Consider the following 22,746-nt stretch of genomic DNA (forward strand, 5'->3'; position numbering starts at 1 on the left):
TTTTTAGATTACAAAACACTGCATCCATATAGCCAACATGACCTGGAAAATAAGGTCATGCCGAACTAAACTCTGAGGCTTTTGAGTCTTTTTCAGTGTTAGCACTAAAGATTGCTACTTCAAATGAATGTGTGTACTTTTTGCCTTAAAACTTTTTTTCTTTTTTTTAAGAAATTAGTGCCAGTTTGATCCCACCTTCTCTGGATCCAAGCCTGACTGTGAAGGATAGATTATGGCACCTTCAATCTTGCTTTCACAAAAAATCTGATAAAGAACGTTCTGTTATCATCTATGACTTCATCCAGAGTTATAAAATTCTTCTTCTGTCTTGTGGCATCTCCCTGGAACAGAGTTACGAAGATCCTAAGGTTTCTTGTCTTATCTCAACAATTTTTGTATACTTCAAAAAATATTTTAATGTTTAGGGTTAATTCTTAAATGACTTGGTATTTATTTAGCTTCAACACTGCAGCTTAAGTAGTTTAGGGTAGTCACTCCTTTGTCCAGTAATCCTATTCATCCAGAACAGATTATTATTAACACCAGATGCCTCTATGTAGATAAAAACAGAGATGTTATAAATTCCAAGCACTAAAGTTCATACCTTTTTCAGAGACTTAAATGTTTTCATTTTGGTCATATGTTCTACATTTTCTGTGTCATAGTAAGTTAGAAATGAAAGGAGAACTGTGAGATTTAAATACATGATAGTAGGATATTTCAAATATCCATGAGAATAGAGACAGAAAATAGTAAAAGCATATATAGATATAAGAGATCACAAAGGATAGTAGTTAGAGGCCATTTAGCATAGGGATAAATGGCCTTATTAACCTGTAAGAACTTTCCCATATAATAGCAAACTGATACACTGTTTATAAAGATGACTGAATTATTAAGGAAAGAGTAACTTATGTTATTCTAATATACACTTATATGATTATATATAAACATATAATGCACTTTCAGAAGACATTTATCTATTGGATCATAGCCCTGAAAGGGATATCATTTTTTTCCCCTTTTTGAGACTAGAATACATGAGGTGTGTGGAGTATTAATTGAATTGAGATATGATGTTAATTGGTTGTTAACAACATAATTAATGATAATAACATAATTTTTTAGCTTCTTTAGCTTTTTTGGCAGAGATTTTTGAGGGCATTGGGGCTTCCCTGGTAGCTCAGCTGATAAAGAATCTGCCTGCAATGCAGGAAACCCCAGTTTGATTCCTGCATCGGGAAGATCCACTGGAGAAGGGATAGGCTACCCGCTCTAGTATTCTTTGGCTTCCCTGGTGGCTCTGCTGGTAAAGAATCTGCCTGCAGTGCAGGAGACCTGGCTTTGATCCCTGGGTTGGGAAGATCCCCTGGAGAAGGGAATGGTTACCCACTCCAGTGTTCTGGCCTGGAGAATTCCATGGACTGTGTAGTCCACAGGGTCACAAAGAGTTGGACACAACTGAGTGAATTTCACTTCACTTTGAAGGCATTATCAGGTAAACTAATGACACTGTCTTTTCCTATATTTCAAACCAGCCTTTGTTTATGTGATACATTTCATATAGTTTCTAAACTGACCTTTTACTCAATATAAAAGGTTATCATTTAATTTTGATGTTTCAGAGTCCAAAATGAGAATATGGGTAATATGAGCTTCTTAAAGCTACAGTGGCTTCCCAGATTTATATAGCAACTTTGGTGTAAACCATTTGAAATATTCCATACTTGGTTTTACTAATCATAGCATTTTTGATGTAAGAGAAACTATTAATTTATAAAATTTCACTTTTATAAGAAACATTTGCCAACTTTTACATGAGACTATCTTATTCGATACCTCTAAAAGGGTTCTGATCACTAGTTTCTAATGGTGGGAGCCTGTTGCTGTATCACTAACAGTTCACTGGGTACCAGCTGGATATCCAAAAGTCAGCTCAATTCTGTCACTTTCTATCTGGAAATAGCATCAAATCCCATAGGCTAAGGGCTCAGTCCCACAAGCCCCCAGCTTCAGGCGCTAGTTGCAAGCCCAGCTTATTAACTGTGCTTCTGGTCAACCAGCTGTAAATAAATTAGATTCCCATAACCCCCTCCTTCTGCTGCTAAGTCACTTCAGTCGTGTCCGACTCTGTGCGACCCCATAGACGGCAGCCCATCAGGTTCCCCCGTCCCTGGGATTCTCCAGGCAAGAACACTGGAGTGGGTTGCCATTTCCTTCTCCAGTGCATGAAAGTGAAAAGTGAAAGTGAAGTCGCTCCGTCGTGTCTGACTCTTAGCGACCCCACGGACGGCAGCCCACTGGGCTCCTCTGTCCCTGGGATTTTCCAGGCCAGAGTACTCGAGTAGGGTGTCATTGCCTTCTCCGAACCCCCTCATCTCTTCATCTGTGTTGATCTGTGTCCTTTAATATCCTTTATAATAAGCCAGTAATCTAGTGAGTAAACTGGTTTCCTAAGTTCTGTTAGTTCCTCTAACAAATTAACCCCCTCCTTGAGTTTGGTTAATTTGTTAGAGGAGCTAACAGAACTTAGGAAACCGGTTTACTCACTAGATTACTGGCTTATTACAAAGGATATTAAAGGACACAGATCAACACAGATGAAGAGATGTATAGGACGAGGTTTGTAAGAAGAGATGTGGGGCTTCTGTCCTTTCTAGGCTTGCCACTCTCCCCGAGTCTTCATGTAATTACCAACCCAGAAGCTCTTTGAACCCTTCCTTTTGTGTTCCTGTGGAGGCTTCATTATATAGGCACAATTGATCAAATTATTGGCCATTGGTGGTCAGTTGCTCTTTAGCCTCTTCCTCTAATCAGGAGTTCGGGGAGGTGGAACGGAAAGTTCCAGCCCTCCTGTCACAGGATTGATTACCCCTGGCAACTTAGCCTGTGTTCTTAGGTGACTTAGGAGTATTCTAAGACACTACATTAGCATAACTAAAGATAACCTGTATCTCTTTTTCGAGAGCTCAGTGTGTCCAACTCTTTATGATCCTTTGGACTGTAGTCCACCAGATTCCTCTGTCCATGGGATTTTTCAGGCAAGAATTCTGGAGTGGGTTGCTATTTCCTCCTCCAAGGGGTCTTCCTGACCCTGGAATCAAACCCGCATCTGCTGCTTCGCAGGCATATTCTTTACCTGCTGAGCCATCTAGGAAGCCTGCCTTATCTCTGTTGGGAAGACCCAATTTATATTTCTTATTATAATATACAAGATTGTGCCCCCCCCTCTAAAACTGAATTCTTAGCCTATAAAAGAAGTAACTGAGTCATTTAGTAATGCTTGAAATTATGGACAAGGTTTAGATTCCTTCTTCTAAATCCAATTTCAAACTGCTTGAATCTAGTATTAAAAAATGCAGGACTTCTAGTATCATAGGGAAGCTAAGAATAGCAGTCAAATCAGAGGTTGGATGGTCATGGTGACAGGTCCTCATCTTTAAGAGAAAGTCTTATGCATCTAAAATATTGTATGTGAACTTATAATGGTTAAATGTTTATGTCTCACTTCTTCCCATGTTGAAAATTAAATAAACCTAAAATTATATTGGCCCAAATTTATTATAACAGTAGGTAAGCCAAAGTCAGCCTCAATGGAAAAGAAACCCAGCTGCATTTTCAGAAATACGATTTTTGTTAGCTCAAAGGCATTTGATTTTCAAGCTGAATTCTGAAGTAAATCAGCAGGCACATTGCAGTAATGGAAAAATATAACTTTTTCTTCTTTGACGGTCACTGCTCTTATTGGTTAAAAAAAAAAAAGGTTATTTCTTATACCAATTATCCTTTCCTTATCTTGGTGTAGTTGTCCTTTCCTTCTCTCCTGGGAAATACTGCATAAGTATTTAGTGTATTAAGTAAAAATGAATGAGATTAAAAATGAGCTTTCTTTTTTCCCCTTCAGAAATGTCTTTGGAAAATCAAGAAAATGTTCTGATTGTTATCCCATTCAGGTGGCATGCTGGTTACTAGATCCAGATTCCAAGGAGCCGACTCTTCACAGCATAGTTTCCCATTTTCTTCCTCATGAGCTTCCACTCCTGGAAGAAATAGAGACTGGCCAAGGAATTCAAAGTCTAGGGCTGAATGTCAGCACTACGCATTCTGGACGATACAGAGCATCTGTAGAGTCCATTCTCATCTTCAACTCTATGAATCAACTTAATTCTTTGTTGAAGAAGGAAAACCTTCAAGGTAAAAAAAACAGTTCCTGGCATTTTTATGATGTTGTAAGACTGGGGATAGTTCTGTATTTAGCTACTCTGTCACAGGTGGATAAATTACACTTTTTTTTTAAAATAGAAGTTATACTTTTTATGCAGACCCTTTCTTTTGATTGTCTAGTGCAGGAGTCAACATAAATAATTTTGCTGTAAAAGGCCAGATAGTGACTAGTTTTGGTTTTGTAGGCTAGATGATCTCAGTCATGAATATTCAACTCTGCCATCATAGCATGAAAGCAGCTATAGATAGTATGAAAATGAGTGTTTCAATAAATCTTTATTTACAAAAACAGACATCTATCCCCAGATTGGCCATAGTTTGCTGACCTCTGACTCTACTGTAATGAAGTAAATTAGAGCATTTTGTTCATTTATTCCTAATTTTATATTTGAATGTTATCGAATGGTTTTAGAAATACACTTAGAATGTATCTTTTATGGATTTAAAACAATGAACTATTTTCTTTGTAGAATTCTTTAACAGTTATTTTTTTCAGCAAAATGTATTCATGTGAATCTTTTTTTCCCTTGTGAGAAATAGTGTGGATTTATTGTGCAGGCTGCTGGCCCAGATTGTCTACTTTGACTTCAGAGAGCATAATATATACTTATGGTGAAAATGATGAAGTAAAACAAGGTTGGCTTCATTGTGAGGAGATATAAACCATGGATTGGCTGATTAATTAACATTACAAACAGGAGACTGATGAATTCATGAAGAGTAGGGCTTGAATCTGTATTATGTATTTATGAGGGACCTTGGGCAGGCTACTTTAACTCTCTAAGTCTGGTTCTTATTTTGAAAGTGTTAAATTAGAGAACTTAGTACTTGTCACACATTAGGCACTTGTTGCTGTTCTTCCGTCGCTAAGTCGTGTCCGACTCTGCGACCCTGTGGACACCTATGCACCACGCTTCTCTGTCTTTCACCATCTCCTGGAGTTTGCTCGGATTCATTGAGTCAGTGATGCTATCCAACCGTCTTGTCCTCTGTCATTCCTTCTCCTCCTGCCCTCAATCTTTCCCAGCATCAGGATCTTTCCCAATGAGTTGATTCTTCACATCAGCATCAAAGTATTGGAGCCTCAGCTTTAGCATCAGTCCTTCCAGTGAATGTTCAGGATAGTATTAGTTGATGATTATTATTACTTCTAGCACAAACCCTCTGTGCTGGTTATAAAGTTCCCCTGATATTACTGGAATAAAATAATACAAAAGGACAGACTGGCTTATTTGCTTACAGGAGACTTGATTAAGTGATATTAATTAGCAGCTCTTCAACAGGCATTGATTGGAGTATTTCAAACTCAGCCTTTCTAAGCCAATGTAGGCAGATAAAGAAGTTGGAGTACACAGCACACCTTCCTCAGGACTACTTCTACATTCATGGACAATAATGCTGAATGAACATAGCTAATTCCCTCTTAGTCTGACTAGTCTGCCTCTAGGATAGGCATCCTGGGTAGTCTGTATAATTTCTAGACACTGACATTTGATGATGGTGATATGAATTAGTCTGTAATTTTTTAGACATTTATTGCCCATTACCAGATTTGTAAGTTTTTCAGTCTAATTGGAAGGGGACTGTTCCATTACTTAAAAGATAATTTTTCACCTGTAAAAAAAAAAAAGACTGACATTCCTTTTCAGAAAAGTGTAAGAGACCTTCTAGATTTATAATTTTTAGCTTTCACAGTATGTTTTCTATGTACCTTCAAAGCTTTTTTTCCCTGCATATTTTCAGAAGTGGGTGACCTGGAGGCGTTAAATGAATTCTTGTATAGTGTTAAATATTTCTTATTCAAAGAATACATAGAATTGAAGTACATTGAAATAAGGGAAGTTTTTGGGAGAGAATGTGGACAACCATCACATTTTATTTGGAAATGATTATTTCAGAATACACTTGTTAGTTTTAGTAGGCCTCCAGAATCTTCATCTTTTTCTCTTCTCATCATCTTGCCTGTTGGGGAGGTGTATTCTAGCTGACTTTCTCCCAGTAGAGAGCTGATTTTTGTTTGAGTATGAATAAATATTGATAGCAGAATGTGTCTTTGCTTAATTTGACCCCAAAGTATCCTGTTCTCTTCACATTGATCAATTAGCTCCTTTTAAAGTAGCTTGAACATAGATGAGATGATTTTTTTAGGTATGGAGTGAGTTGATTTCTCTCTTTTTCAACGGACCTCAGCTGCACAGATTTATATTAGTCATAATCTTATTTTTCATTACCTCTTCATCATTGGTCCATATAGGTCCTCTTTTTAGTCACTATTATTTTATTAATATAATGAGTAACTGTTAACTCACATTAACAACTCAGACATTTGTCTACCTGGGTGCTCCTCTTCCCTTATACATCGTAAGTTTTATGTTTATCATTCCCTTATTTTCTTAATATGTAAAAGTCCAAACAATATATTATTTGGTTTTGCTTGTTTTTTAACTTTATAAAACATCTGTCACACTGTCTTGTTTTACTTACTCAGCATCATGTTAGGAAGATTCATGCATATTATTGCAAGTATCTATAGTTTACTTATTTTCACTGCTGTGTAATGTATCACTGTGTGTGTGTGCATGCGTGTGCACACATGCATGCACACTAAAATATATTTATTCATTTTTCTATTGATGAATGCTTAGATTGTCTCTAGTTTTGTTTTCTTTTATTTTTTGTTCTGCTATACCAAATAGTTCTCTATAAATATTCTTGTAAATTTACACGTCTCCTACTACAATGGGTAAGAATTTCTTTTTGCTGTGGAATTGCTCCATCTTGGAAATGGGAGTATTCAACTTTTCAAGATTATGGTGAGCTGTTTTTCAGAATGGTTGTACAAAATTTGTCCTTTCAACAGCAATGTGAAAGAAATCTTTCTGATCACATTGTCTCTACTTTGCAAATTCATTGGTTGTAAAATGATTGTAATTTTTCTTTTTTGTACTTTATTTTTGGTAAGAGAGTTATTCCAGTTTCATGGAATGAGTTGATGAATATAGCTTCTTTTTATTCTGGAGGAGTTTATGTGTCATAGGCATGATGTATTCTTTGAAAGTTTGATAGCGTTTGCCTATAAACTTTGTTTGTGGAAGTATTTTTAACTACTACTTTGACTTCTTTAATAACTGTTCCGTTCAGTTCAGTCGCTCAGTCATGTCTGACTCTTTGCCACCCCATGAATCGCAGCACACCAGGCCTCCCAGAGTTCACTCAAACTCATGTCCATCGAGTCGGTGATGCCATCCAGCCATCTCATCCTCTGTCGTCCCCTTTTCCTCCTGCCCCCAATCCCTCCCAGCATCAGGGTCTTTTCAAATGAGTCAACTCTTTGCATGAGGTGGCCAGAGTATTGGAGTTTCAGCTTCAGCATCAGTCCTTCCAAAGAACACCCAGGACTGATCTCCTTTAGAATTGACTGGTTGGATCGGCTTGAAGTCCAAGGGACTCTCAAGAGTCTTTTGCAGCACCACAGTTCAAAAGCATGAATTCTTCGGCGCTCAACTTTCTTCACCGTCCAACTCTCACATCCATACATGACCACAGGAAAAACCATAGCCTTGACTAGACAGACCTTTGTTGGCAAAGTAATGTCTCTGCTTTTGAATATCCTATCTAGGTTAGATTATTTAGTTATATCTTTTTGGTAATGTTTTAGTAGCCTATATATTTTTTAAAGAATTTATCTAAAGGTATTGCTGATTTTTTTTCTTTTTTATATCTCTGGTTTGTTATATCTTTTTCTTTCATAATATTATTGTTTAATCACACTAGAAGTTTATCCAATTTTTCAGTGTTTTCAAAAAACCAGTTTTTACCTTTGATCTTTCCTGTTTTTGTTTTCTGTTTCATTGATTTCTGTGAACTTTTATATAATCTCTTTTCTTCTAGTTCCCCTGACTTTATTTGCAGTCCTTTTTCTAAATTCTTAAGTTTGATATTATGCTCATTACTTTTCAAATCATATTTTTCTTTTTCGAATTTAAGTATTTAAGGCTATAATTTCCTCAAAGTTCTACTTTCATTATATCTTACAAGTTTTGACATGTAATGTTTTCGTTGTTTTATCCTAAATATTTAAAATATTCTGGTGTGACATTTTTAGATGGATAAATTATAAGATTATTTCTAATTCTCAAGTAGTTGAAAACTTATTTTATACTTTTATTATTACATTCAATCTCTAATATGTTGTAGAGAATATGTTTGTATGATACCCATTCTTTGAAGTTCTTTGAGAATTGTTTTGTAACCTAAAACCTGAATTATTGTGTAAATGTTCAGTGTGCACATAAGAATATAGATATACTAATTCTGGATGCAGACTTTTATAAATGTCTGTTAATTCAGTGTTGTTTAAATCATTTATATCTAATTTTCCCTATAGTTTAGGCAATGTTAATTTTATAGCACATTTGAGACTACTTCATTAGGTGCAATCCCAGGGATTCTCCAGGCAAGAACACTGGAGTGGGTTGCCATTTCCTCCTCCAGTGCATGAAAGTGAAAAGTGAAAGTAAAGTCGCTCAGTCATGTCCGACTCTTAGCGACCCCATGGACTGTAGCCTAGCAGGCTCCTCCATCCATGGGATTTTCCAGACAAGAGTACTGGAGTGGGGTGCCATTGCCTTCTCCGAGCAGCAGCGGCATACAAGTTTAATTGGTGTATTTTCCTGGTACATTAAATCTGTCATTATGTTTGACTAGCTCTGCCACTAATAGGATTTTTATTCTTAATCATCTGGTTTTTTGGAATGACTATGGCAGCATCAACTTTCTTTTGATTAGTTGCTCGCCTCATACATCTTTTTTCTGTCCCTTTAAATCTTCTAGATCCTTATGCTTTAGATGTGTCTTATAAACAAAGTATAGCTTATTTCTTTTTCAAACTATCAGTTTTTTCCCACAAATTTGGCAATTTATAATTATTGATGTGTTTCTGTTCATTGTGATTATTGACATATCACACTTTCCTGCTGTTTGTTTGTATTCATCTTGTTTGATTTTGTATATAGTTTTTAAATTTTTATTTTATTTTTAATTGAAGGATAATTGCTTTACAGAATTTTGTTGTTTTTTGTCAAATTTTTTGTTTTTTCCTCTAATTTTGTATATACTTTATTCATAGCTGTGCTCTGTTGTGAGTCTAATGATTCTATAGCTGCAAGTCTTAGGGAATCAGTGGAGCGCTCCAGGGTTTGCTAGGTGGGGGATGCCTTCCTCTGGAAAGACTTTGCTCTGGCTTCAGCTTGTTACTAAACTACAATGCATTCAAGGCCTGCATTAGCTTTTCTTGGGAATTTTGGTTCAGAACAGGAGCCTGAGAATCAGCTTCTCCTTCTCTTGCTACTCCAAAGATATGTTATCCCCTCAACCTTTTTGGGGTAAGACTTCATTCACATTGCAGCCCTATTTCTTCCTACTGTCTGTGAATCCAGGCTGGCTTCCTATCACTCTTGACTCTTCTTTTTCTGACCCTAGTTCTTTGTTTCTCTAGTCGCATATCCCGTGAATTTCTGCTCTGACTCCAGGCCTGTGAAGCCAGGCTCTGACTGCCCATATCTTCTCCTGACCATCCGAGGCTAGTAGCTCTCACTTGTTTGTTTGCTTTTGGTGGTCTACTGACTGAGACCAGGAGCGCCTTAAAGAATATGTGTATGTGGAACTGGGGAAAACAGGCCAGGTTACACAGAGTCCTAGTGACCCATTAACACTGGAAGTAGAAATCTTTACTGTGGATTTTTTTCTTAATAAATTTAGGATAGCATTTCCCATAGAGTGTTCTATGAACACTCACTTTTCATGATGTTACTAAATATTAAACAGATAAAGTGCTTTAGAGTCAAATGATTTCAGTCTTTTGATTAAAACAAACATTAAAATAGTTGTCTTTGTTCAGTTCTACTCAGAGCCTTTGGTATATTAACAGGCATCATGAACATCTAAGAGTAATATATAAATGCTGAAATTCATAGTATACAGTGTCTCTCAATCCCAACCTTTCTTACAGTATTTTTGAGACTAATATGCTAATGAACATACTAGGGAAACTGACTTAGAATGACTATTCTGTTGACAAATATCAGCAGATGGAAAAATACTCTGATTTCTTACTTCAGGAATCTTATCCTTTCTTATTAGAACACTGGAAAATATAAAATCTTTATATTTAGCTTTGTGCAAGTCTGCATACCATGGGACCAGGAGTATTGGAAATTATTTTGAGGAATTAACCTTTTATAGTCAGCTTAGCAAATAAAATTGGCTACCTTGTTTTTTACTAAGAGTAGAAACAGAAACATCATCTTGGGAGAAATGAAGTCACTTACAATTCAGACTGTCCATAAGGTTGTGTGTTTTACTCTCCGAATAGACATAGCTAGTAGTCCAAAGCTTAAATGGAAAAGTGGAAAGTACTCTAATACCTTTCACTGATGGTTTGAGAATGTGGCTCAGGAGACTGGATCTTGAAGGATAGTTTAGTAGCATCTCTGATTTTCCCAGAAAAATGCTATGTATATAGGTAATGATGCTGAACTAGTCACTTAACTGGTGAATTAATGTTTTTTGCTTTCTTTTTTTTTCTTCCAGATGTTTTCTATAAAGTGGAAATGCCCTCCCAGTACTGCCTAGCCTTGCTGGAACTAAATGGAATCGGCTTTAGTACTGCAGAATGTGAAAGTCAGAAACACATAATGCAAGCCAAACTGGATGCAATTGAGATGCAGGCCTATCAACTAGCTGGCCATAGTTTTTCCTTCACCAGTTCAGATGACATTGCTGAGGTTGTATAATGGGAATAGAGAATTTAGAAAGTCATTTTCAGAGCAAAAAAATGGTTTGTGTGTATATAGTTCATAAATGTGTTTACCTAAACACCAATAAAATGAAACAATTGGTTAACCAGAATACTTTGGAGATGTATTCCAATATCTCCTTTGCATGTTTTTATTTATGAATAGGTAGGTAGTGAAGAAGTATCCCAGAATGTGTGTTTCATGGGGAGATTTGCCTGGTACAGAAGAAGCACTCAGTAAATATTTGTTGTGCAGATGAGGTCTGTAATATAGTTGTATAATGGTGTAGATGTTTCTCCATGAAGTTAGTCATTTCATGAACTCTTACAGCTTCCTCACTGCAAAATTAGATACTTTTCTTAGATGTTAGTGAAAAAGGGATTTGGGGACTCTTTGCTTTTTTAACCTACAATATTTTTATCGCCTTATGTAAATTTTTACATAGTTTGTCCTTTTCTCCCCCAATAGTTTGTATTGTGTTTGTATTGTGTTCTTTCCCCATACTCCACAAAGGATGGTTGAGTTGTTTTGGAAGAGTTACTGATAGATGGGTGCTTATACTTGATAGCTTTGAAGTTTTGTTGTTTTCTAGATGTGATTCACTTTTATAGCATGTTGGTAAATATTTTAAAGACTCTTCTATTTATTCCTTAACTCCTTGAGTTTGGGCCACTTTATCAACCCTTTACATCTCAGTAAAATACTTCATAGTAGAAATACCTCATGGAGTTGTGAGAAATAAAAAATAAGTGTAAACTACTTAGAACAATACCTGTCTGAAAGTAAATATTTATTAAATGTATAAAGGGCATAAAAATGACTCCCCCTTTAAGCCACAGAGTTATGTGTTTTTAAAAAATGAGAAACTAGCTAGTCTTCTTCAGTTGCTAAGTCATGTCTGACTCTGTGACTTCATGGACTGCAGCACATAGGGCTTCTCTGTCTTCCACTGTCTCCTAGAGTTTGCTCAAATTTGTGTTCATTGAGTCAGCAACGCTATCTAACATATTTTAATGAAAGTATATAAATGAATGATTTGAGAGAGTCGATAGTGTTCTGAATTGCCTCAGTTGGAACCCCTCTAGTATGAACTAGTGAGTTTTAGGTATCCATGTTTTAGGGAACTTCTCTGCCCTAGAGCCTAGATCTCTGTTCCTTGTAAGCCTTCTTTCTTTAGTGGGTGCTTACTGGCCACTTTCTAGCTTTTGTTATTGCTGCATTGGACCCTCTCCTGGCTTTTTGTTCAGGGATTCTCAGGATGTAGCTTTGTGGTGGTGGAATTATATGGCTTTTTGGATCCCTTCCTACTTCAGTATTCTCTGATTTTTGTGATCACACAATAGCCACAAAAGCTCCCATGCCTATCCTCTATGGGGCTTAAATGATCAAGTAGCCACATTGCTTACCATGTCAAGAAGTATTTGGGTGAGCTTACAATCCCCGGAGCAACTGAAGTCTCATTGCTGATACTTTATTTGTTAGTTGTTCAGCACAAAATATACGTTCTTGTGTTCTTGACTGTTAAGAGCCTGGGTTAGAATTAACCTGATACTGACTAAATTAGGGTATGGACAGTCTACCTAAGATTTTTATTGCCATTACTTATTAAATGTGTTATTTCCAAATTGTCCAAAAAAATTTCTTTCGACTCGTGTTGAACTATATAGAGTCTTTTCTTGACTACTTTAAAAAACGTTTTCTGAATGATAATACTTGTGATTTGATTCTTGACTAAAGGGGCATAAATTTTTTGCAGGTTTTATTTTTGGAACTAAAGTTGCCACCAAATGGAGAGGGAAAAAACCAAGGCATCAAGAAAACTTTGGGTTCTACCAGAAGAGGAAATGACAATGGACGGAAGCTAAGGCTGGGAAAACAGTTCAGCACTAGTAAGGTGCTCTTTGGGGCAGTCATAGGGCAGAATCTGAAATACTGTTAGCATTTGGTGTCTTGAAAGAATGCTGATGCAATCAAAATCCAACATAGTCTACCATTTGAATTTATCTAGACAGAAACAAATTGATTTCTGGTTTAGCTGCCCACAAACACTGTGGAGACATTCCAGTATGTAAAATCTGGATTATAATATGACTTAACAGTATGTCCTTCCTATCCTTAAAAGAGTATATAAAAGTTTGTAAATTCAGACCTATATAGACATTATTTAATTACTGATATGTACTACTCTTAGACAGACATGCCCTACTCTCCGACTGCAGAATATAGTTTTTATAGTCAAATGAACATGAACAAAGGTATGGAAGAATTTAAAAAATAAAGAAAAAGTTAATAGAAATTTTGTTTCTTTAATTTCAGAGCAAAATAGTAAGTTTTCCATGAATTTATTTTGAGAATCTAATCTGTTAATTTCTAAGTAAAATTGAATCACAACTCATGGAAACTGTATGCATGGGCCAAAAGAGAGAAAAGGCTTAATTTTACAATTTTACTGAATGAATTATCAATGGTTGAAAGTACAGCCACATGGAGAGACCAGTCCAAGTTGCCACCTTATATAGATTCCTCCCCCAACCTTGCATATCTCATGGGATCTTAGTTGCCTAGAAACCAGGGATTGAACCTGTGACCCCTGCATTGGAAGTGTGGACTCTTAACTACTGGACTGCTACAGAAGTCACATTCTGTAGAATTTTGACCGTAATATTATTAACTATGACTTGCCTCCCCTGGGGAAGTTTCCACAGCTTCATTCTGTAGCAAAACTTATTTGATTGCATTACCCTTTTATCTCACAAGTTTTTATCCTTGATGGCTCATTGAAATTCTGTAGCATAGAAAATTCAAAGTTTTAAAAATAGATTTCCTTGATACAAAATCCATGAAAGTATTATGGCAAAAAGGATAAAAAAAAGCAACTGGGAAACTTATAATCTCATGAGCAATGGAGAGGGAAAATGTAAAGAAAAGAGATGAGGTAAACACTTGGGTAGAGGGTGGGAAGCAGCTACTTTGCAAAGATTCAAATTGATATTACTCAACATTAACATATCTACATTTAATAATCTATAGTTATTGTGGATTTATCATTATAGTGATGTCTAAAAAAAACAGTAATTTTATAATAGCTGAGTTAGATACAGGAGTTACCAAATTTAATTTTGAAACTGTAATTTTTGCTTAAAAGAGATTCTAGTTTGCTATGGAATTTGGACAAGGGTCTGATCTTACTTTATTATAATTTTTTTGGCAGGATGTTTTAAATAAATTAAGGGCATTACATCCTTTACCAGGCTTGATCTTAGAGTGGAGAAGAATCACTAATGCTATTACCAAAGTGGTCTTTCCCCTGCAGCGGGAAAAACGTCTGAATCCTTTTCTTGGAATGGAAAGAATCTATCCTGTATCACAATCACACACTGCTACAGGTAATGAGAAATCTTAAATGTGGATAATATCCAGGTTTGCGAAAAATATTCATATGTAATATTTGCTTATGATGACCAAGGAATTCAAGTGTTCGTCATTGGATTCGGTGAAGTTTTATAAACATTTATGAAAGACATGTGAGTGCTAAGTTGCTTTAGTCATGTCCGACTCCTTGTGATTCTATGGCCTGCGGCCTGGCAGGCTCCTCTGTCCATTGGATTTTCCAGGCAAGAATGCTGGAGTGGGTTTCCATTTCCTCCTCCAGAGGCTTTTCCCAACCCAGGGTTTGCACTCATGTCTTACATCTCCTGCATTGGCAGGCGGGTCCTTTACACTTGTGCCACCTAGGAAGCCCAGTACTGCATCCAAAGCTTGGATGGATATTACCTAGATAAAGAGATGAGATTTAGTCTAAAGATATAGTTCCTTCTTTCAAGTACTCTATAGAATAACTTGGATGTCTGAGATTGGATGAGAGTATACACAGGAATTATATCTTTATTTGAATTAATGATCTTCTGACTTTAGTCCCAGCCCTCTCCTAAATCACCTCAGAGTCTCTCCAGGTTGAATCTAAGTAGGGCTGTGTGGCATCTGTATAATAAGGAGTGTCTTATTTTACTCAAGAGAAGAAAGTGGTAGAGTCCGTTGTGTGTCTCTCTTGGGATAAGTATGCATGTAATCTCATGAAGGAAAAAGCATTCTTTTTCTAGGTGGTGTACAACTCTACATATTTGCCAAAATGCAATGTGCAGTAGAAGAAAGGGCAGCATTATCTTCTTCGTAGAGGAGGCATTTTAGTTTGGTGGTATGGAATGTGGGCTTTGATACCACATTTTCACAAAGTTTGAATTTTGGTGCTTTGAATCTTACTCAAGGTACTTAACCTCTCGGTGCCTAAGTTTCCTCATGTATGAAACAAAATAATGAGAGTCCTACCTCACTGGGTGATCCTGAGGGTTAAATAGGCCAATATATGTAAAGTGTTTAGAATAGTGCAGGGTACATTATCAGTTGTTGCTGTTATTGAGACTGAGGGCACCATCAGGAGCTGCTTTTCTCTCTGCTTGCTTAGTCTCTGTTCTAAACAATTTCTCTTTCTCTTCTTCCCTATTTAGCTAACTTCTTGGTGCTTTTGCCTGTTTCTTGCCCTGTTTTAAATTTCATTTTGAAACATATGCTAATGCTGTAAACTTATGCAAAATAAATCCTTGTTGGTAAAGATACAAAGTCAACCTAGAGTTTTCAAAGCAAATTTATTTGTTGCTTATAAAGCAGAAAATCATCAATTCATTGTTTTTCTGATTGGTTTTCATTATACTATGCCTGCACTTAAAGAATATTGTAGAAACAGAAGCTTATTTTAGTACAGTAAATTCTGTCATTATAGAATTCATCTCCATGAAACTGTTCATGTTTTGTAATTTATTTTTGCCATTTTATTTGTCCATCAGTGCTACCTCATTAATTCAAAGACTAGACCTGAGTATTAAGTATTATCATAGAAAAGAAGACAGTGTACTTAAAAAGAATATTATGTTATCATAGAAAAGAAGGCAGAAAGAGACTTGGATTCTTTTATGTACTACTTGTTAGCTTTGTAAAATTGAATAGGCCATTTAATGCTGCTGCTGCTGCTGCTGCTGCTGCTAAGTCGCTTCAGTCGTGTCTGACTCTGTGCAACCCCATAGACGGCAGCCCACCAGGCTCCCCCATCCCTGGGATTCTCCAGGCAAGAACACTGGAGTGGGTTGCCATTTCCTTCTCCAATGCACGAAAGTGAAAAGTGAAAGGGAAGTCGCTCAGTCGTGTCCGACTCTGAGCGACCCCATGGACTACAGCCTACCAGGCTCCTCCGTCCATGGGATTTTCCAGGCAAGAGTACTGAAGTGGGGTGCCATTGCCTTCTCCCATTTAATGCTAATAAGTATGTTAATGTCTACCATTAATTGAGCACTAATTTTTGCTAAAATTAAATAACAAGGGCATAATATTAAGAGTTTATTCAGTAAAACTGTATCTGAGATACTTAAAATGTCTGATTCATCAAAAGAAGATGGAATTATATGCAGAAGCTGGTAGACCCAAACTTTTTGAACAACACTTGTGTTTTTGGAAAATTCATCCAATAAGTAGATAAATAAAATTTAAAATATTTAGGGGAAAATAAAGCCATAAGCATTAAATCAAATTGGTTTCTGTTTCCTAGAAAATTTATTGGCCACCTGATTCTGGTTTCTAGCCATGTCAGTGCTGTCTACCATTGATTCTTATGATAAGTGATGAGGAGGAGGAGGAGGAAAACTGGCCAGGTGGTATTTAGAAAGTAATGCTGTGCTCACCATCCTTCACTGCTACTCCATCTCCTGCATTAGTTAACTCCTGTGGCCCCAGTTGTCCCTATTCAGGACTCAGTTGCTCTTCTGCTTCAGATCTTTCTGTGTCTTGTGCATTCCTGGCTTTTAAATTCTTCGACAGTCATTTCTCCTAAGATCCATTTGTTTTGTCTTTTACTCATTAGTTAACTGCTAGTGTTTTATGGTGCTACCTTCTGGTATTTGTTTTAGTGTGGAAATAGTATGATTTATCATATTACTTCTTATCATGGGATTGTTTCTGTAGAAGTTAATATAAAACACTGTATTATAGCTGATTCATATATTCACTTACATCGAGATTGTTCTTTAGTTTAAAAATAATAGAGCATGCATTTTAGGATAATTCAGACACAGTATTTATGTTAAAATAAATGTCAGATTTCCCCTCCTCCCTTACCCCTCTAATTTTATGTCTTCATTCTGCTTAATTTTAGGACGAATAACCTTTATAGAGCCAAATATTCAGAATGTACCAAGAGATTTTGAGATAAAAATGCCAGCAGTAGTAGAGGAAAGCCCACCTTCCCAAGCTCTAGGAAAAGGCCTACTTCCTATGGGCAGGTAGACGCTTATTTGTCTTCATTTGTGTTAATATACTTTTTGGAATATGAATGGCTCAAATGTCTTTATTTGTGTTAATATACTTTTGGGAATATGAATGGCTCAAAAACAGCCTATTGGGTAAAATAATGAAATTAGTTTAATTTTCTGTTCTAGGCATACACATTTCTATTTCAAGCACTACCCATTTCAAATCCTGAGTCTGTCTATGAAGAAACTAGTTGGCAGTAAAAAGCTGAAATCCTGGGTCCCTAATTATATCAACCAGCACTATATGCTTCTTTGTTAGATATTAAAGGGACAAGTTTAGCAATGTCTGAAATATCTCCCTTCCTGACATCCCCATATGCTCACTAAAGGAAGAAAAAGCACAGATCATTTATATTAGATACAGTCAGATTTATTGAGTTGAGTGAAGCAGTTTGTGGGAAAGGTTATTACAGAAAAATACCTTACGTCCTGTTCAATTGAATGTTTGCTGAACAAGGTCTAGTATCTTATTAAGCTTTAAAGTGGGTTTCAAATAAGACTTTTACATTTCTTAGATGGAAATATTGACTTACTGAAAAGCTCAGACCCTTTTCATATGTTTGAGACTACCTCACGTCCAACTGATGGATGTTTTTTGCACCAACAGAGGAGGAAAAAAGGACTGTGCCATGAACGCCGGGCGCCAGACAAAGGTGGAAGAGAGAGCCTCAGACAGAGGAATGCCCTTCTCGGTCAGCATGCGACATGCCTTTGTGCCTTTCACAGGTCAGGTGACTGATGATGGTTTTGAGCTTCTTATTGCTGTAGGAATGGTTTTCAAAGCACTGATAAAGCAAATTATGAATAAGACTCAGAAGAATGCATTGTTTCCTCCTTCTTTCCTCTCTTTGGTGGAGCCTATTTTTCCCTTTTTTATTGCCGGATTTGTAAGTCACTCATAATTGTCTTCATGATCTGCTCTGTGGGAAACTTCTGGGGCGTTTGCTCAGCATCCTGCTGAAATCATGTTATCCTCTGTCTTTGTCAGCCTTTTTGTAGAATCCAGTGAATTTTGTTAGTCCTCATTCTCTTCGACTTCTCTACAGCATTTAGCATTCTGTCAACCCTCTGTTTCCTCAGTTTTTCTCCTCCCTTGACTTCTAAAGGCACTTTTTTTTGGTCTCTCTGTAACTTGTTTTGCTCTTCGTTTCTTCTGCAGTTCTCCCCACTGCTGCTTCCTGTTGCATGGGGTAGCCCTCAAGGCTGTCTGTCTTCTGTCTGACCTCTCCTCAGCACTCATCATCAAAACCTTTTTAAGTCATGATCTAACTCCGAAAGCATCAGCCCTGTTAGTACACATATTTGCCCTTTTATCTTTTGCCATCTGGCAGGTCTGGGTGAGTGCAGTTAATCAGCTCAATTTATTTAGTTCTGTCAGAAGTTTATATTCTAAGGCTAAAATCACGTCTATGATAGTGTCATTGCCATTTGACAGTTTTCAGTTTTGCTTTTTAAGTATGAATTACCAGCATTTTACCATTGTAACTGTGTTAAAGTATTCAGTTACATGGTATTAAGTACATTCATGTTGTGTTGCAACCATTACCACCATTCATCTCCAGAACTTTTCATTTTCCCCAACTGAAAATCTGTACCCATTAAATATAACTGCCCCCTAACTCCCACAGCCATGGCAACCACCATTCTCTCTAGAATTTGACCATTCTCTATACTTCATATAAATGAAATCATATAATATTTGTACTTTTGTGCCAGGCTTATTTCACTTAGCATGTCTTCAAGGTTTATTCATGTTATAGCATTTGTGTCAGATTTTTCTTTTTTAAGGCTGAATAATATTTCATAGTATGTATTTATTCTTACTTTAGTAATAAGATTGTGTTTAACACAACAGTATTTTATACTGCTTTTGTTTAAAATTTAAAAATTATGATAATTTAAATGTATGTGGATTTAACCTGAAAATATCTGCCAGTTGAATACACTGTTTAGTTAACTATCTAGAGTAAGTGTTGATGTATGGTTGGATTTAAGTCTATTGTCTTGTCATTTGTATTTTGTTCTATCTGTTCTTTATTCTTCTTTAAAAACTGTAAATGACTTTTTATTATTGTTTTATTTCTTTTAAATTCTGTATCTTAGATACTTTGGAGTTTACAATATGCATCACATCACAGACTAGCTTCTAATAATTTTATACCACTTCATCCATAATTTACATTACGGATGTTTTTTCCATTTCCCTTTTCTTGCAATAGGTTTAGCTCCTATAACTATTATAAACTTGCTGTGTAGTTATTTGGGGGGGTGGGGCACAGTTACCATTTACTTCCCAGTAACAATATATGAATGTTTCTTTCTTCACAGCCTTGCCACAGAATGTGCTGTCCAACCTCTGGATTTTTGCAATATAAGTAGAAAAAAATTATTATTGTAGATTTAATTAGCATTTCTTTTATTGTCAATGAAATTAAGCATTCTTTAATATGCTTAAGGTTCTTTTGTTTTTATTTCTGTGAACTGCTCATTTATATTTTGTTCTTGATTGTACCTTTTTTGTAATATAGTAATGAGTCCTTTGTGGTATCATTTACAAATATTTTTCTAATTTTTCTTTAACCTGGCTTTTCTTTATTTTGTTTTTTGCCATAGATAAATTTCTAGTCCATAAATAAATAATTTGAATCCCCTTAATAACTCTTCTGAACATACAGACCACCTGACTTGTTTTTTGTTGAACGACTTTCCTGCTCCCTTAAGATGCGCACACATTAGGAACCAGTTTCTTTATTTACTCATTCATTCATTCAATTAACATCCATTTGTTCTGACCTGTTAGGTACCAGGAGCTGAGTATTTCTATAGAATGCAAAGGAAGATTAAGTATCCTGTCCCTAGTAGCTAAGTGTTACGTGGGGGAGGCATGAAAGAACCTCTCTGACATTTATGTCAGTGTTATAGGAACACTGAGGAAAGCACTACCACAGTGGTTGAGGGGCAGAGGTCAAAGGTAGCTTTATATATATTACATACCTTTGAAAGCCAAGCAGAAAAATTCTTACATGTTACAGAATTGAACTGAGTCAAATTAAGAGCAAGATTTTAGCTTTTGGATGCATGATCTCAAGGTTCTTTGTTGGAACTGAATTTCTGTCATCCTGTTCAGTACTATAAAAGTTGGTTTTGTCTTTGTGCCAACTTTTCCAAAATCATTTGTTTCAGGTGGTTTAATATTAGCGGCTGATTATTCTCAACTTGAGCTGAGGATCTTGGCTCATTTATCCCACGATCGTCGTCTCATTCAAGTGCTAAACACTGGAGCTGATGTTTTCAGGAGTATTGCAGCTGAATGGAAGATGATTGAGCCAGAGTCTGTTGGGGATAATCTGAGGCAACAAGCAAAGCAGGTAATCTTTAGTGAACATACTTAACAGAAATGGAGAGAATTTTTACTGATGCAAAAAATTTTTTAAACTGCCTCAATCATTTGCATTTGAGAAATGATTTCTCCCTGTTTGGATTTTTCATGACATTCATCTGAGCCTGTCTCATGATATTCATATATTCCTTTGTAGAGTCAATATAAAGAATCCAATAGACTTAGTCTTGTCACGTGAGTGTATGTTCCTCAGTTTTTGTCTCGTCACAACAAAGATTTGGAATGACGGACATTAAAGCCCCCTCACCATGTCACAGCTCCTGGGTCTTGGATAGACTATGTTATAGCTCTCAGGTCTCGAAAGGACCATGTGATAGCTCTTAGACAAATCAGTGTTATACAGCTCTATTTTATTAAGAAGATAGCAGGAAAATCCATCTTCGAGGCATGAGGGCACGTCGATCCAGACGCGAAGAGAAGAGCGCCCCAGCATGCGGGAGAGAGAGAGCTAGCTTTGGCTCCTCTTTTTATATGTTTTTCTCTCCCTGGGCCTGTCCTATGTAAATTGGGCCAGCCAGGAGTGTTGTTTATTTTACCTGAGGTCCTCACTCCGGTCCTCCGACCTTCCTTTGTTCTATTTTCCCTTCTTTGTCTTTTAGCCACCGCCGTTTTGGACTCCTTTTCCTATTCTACCTACCTAACAGTCTGAAGCTACTTAGTATTGGGAAGGCCATATACATTAGTGATATTATGGTGGTGGTGGTGGTAGGTATTGTATATGTGTGTGTGTGTGTGTGTGTTTCAAATCTCTAGCCTGTAAGCACACATATATTTGTCTTTCTGTATTCACACAGAAAGCCATGGTGCTTTTTATAGAAAGGTGCTCTCTGAATGTTTTTTGAAAAATATATATTGCTGAACTGTGGATTATAGTCAATAACTATTAGCTTTTTAGTATTTTGAGACCATTGGTGGTTGGCTGATCTGCTTGTGAAATTTCATACTGCCCTTGGACCTTTCATGTAAGCCCATATTAGTTCCTGTTCCTGTCTGACTGTCGGGCACAGGGAAATGAAAGGCCACATTCACACCATTTCCTAGCCTGAATTAACACCATACTTCCTTACCACATGACCTATGGGAATTCTGGTGGTTTTCCCCACTTTCTTCAATTTCAGTCTGAATTTGGCAATAAGGAGTTCATGATCTAAGCTGTAGTCTGCTCCGGGTCTTGTTTTTGCTGACTGTATTGAGCTTTTCCATTTTTGGCTGCAAAGAATATAATCAATTTGATTTTTGTATTGACCATCTGGTGATGTCCATGTGTAGAGTCTTGTCTTGTGTTGTTGGAAGAGGGTGTTTGCTATGACCAGTGAGTTCTCTTCGCAAACCTCTATTAGCCTTTGACCTGCTTCATTCTGTAGTCCAAGGCCAAATTTGCCCATTACTCCAGGTGTTTCTTGACTTCCTACTTTTGCATTCCAGTCCCCTATAATGAAAAGGACATCTTTTTTAGGTGTTAGTTCTAGAAGGTCTTGTAGGTCTTCATAGAACTGTTCAACTTCAGCTTCTTCAGCATAACTGGTTGGGGCATAGACTTGGATTACTGTGATATTGAACGGTTTACCTTGGAAACAAACAGATCATTCTGTTCTTTTTGAGATTGCATCCAAGTACTGCATTTCGGACTCTTTTGTTGACCGTAATGGCTAGTCCATTTCTTCTAAGGGATTCTTGCCCACAGTAGTAGATATAATGGTCATCTGAGTTAATTCACCCATTCAAGTCCATTTTAGTTCACTGATTCCTAAAATGTCGATGTTCACTCTATCTCCTGTTTGATCATTTCCAATTTACCTTGATTCGTGGACCTAACATTCCAGATTCCTATGCAGTATTGCTCTTTATATCATCGGACTTTACTTCCATCACCAGTCACATCCACAACTGGGTGTTGTTTTTGCTTTGGCTCCGTCACTTCATTCTTTCTGGAGTTATGCTATTAATAGTAGTTTGCTTAACATAGCTA

At 36.7% G+C, this 22,746-nt stretch overlaps 1 protein-coding gene across 7 annotated transcripts in view; it reads left to right on the plus strand.

Moving 5' to 3' along the window:
• POLQ (DNA polymerase theta) overlaps positions 1–22,746 on the plus strand; it is a 105,452-nt gene that overhangs the window by 63,587 nt on the left and 19,119 nt on the right. For 4 of the 7 annotated variants that reach the window (XM_086403990.1, XM_086404000.1, XM_086404008.1 and 1 more), the window contains 8 exons: positions 172–368; positions 3,954–4,194; positions 10,816–11,009; positions 12,778–12,915; positions 14,233–14,407; positions 17,221–17,347; positions 17,985–18,103; positions 20,561–20,745. In XM_086403990.1, the coding sequence (XP_086260116.1) occupies positions 172–368; positions 3,954–4,194; positions 10,816–11,009; positions 12,778–12,915; positions 14,233–14,407; positions 17,221–17,347; positions 17,985–18,103; positions 20,561–20,745 (1,376 nt within the window). The remainder of the gene's footprint in view (positions 1–171; positions 369–3,953; positions 4,195–10,815; positions 11,010–12,777; positions 12,916–14,232; positions 14,408–17,220; positions 17,348–17,984; positions 18,104–20,560; positions 20,746–22,746) is intronic. The other 3 variants (XR_015164871.1, XR_015164872.1, XR_015164873.1) reach the window with 3 other exon arrangements.

This window comes from Bos grunniens, chromosome 1 (assembly GCF_055505025.1).
Source record: "Bos grunniens cultivar Pamir isolate PY7600 chromosome 1, Bosgru_T2T1.0, whole genome shotgun sequence".
Taxonomy (NCBI): domain Eukaryota; kingdom Metazoa; phylum Chordata; class Mammalia; order Artiodactyla; family Bovidae; genus Bos; species Bos grunniens.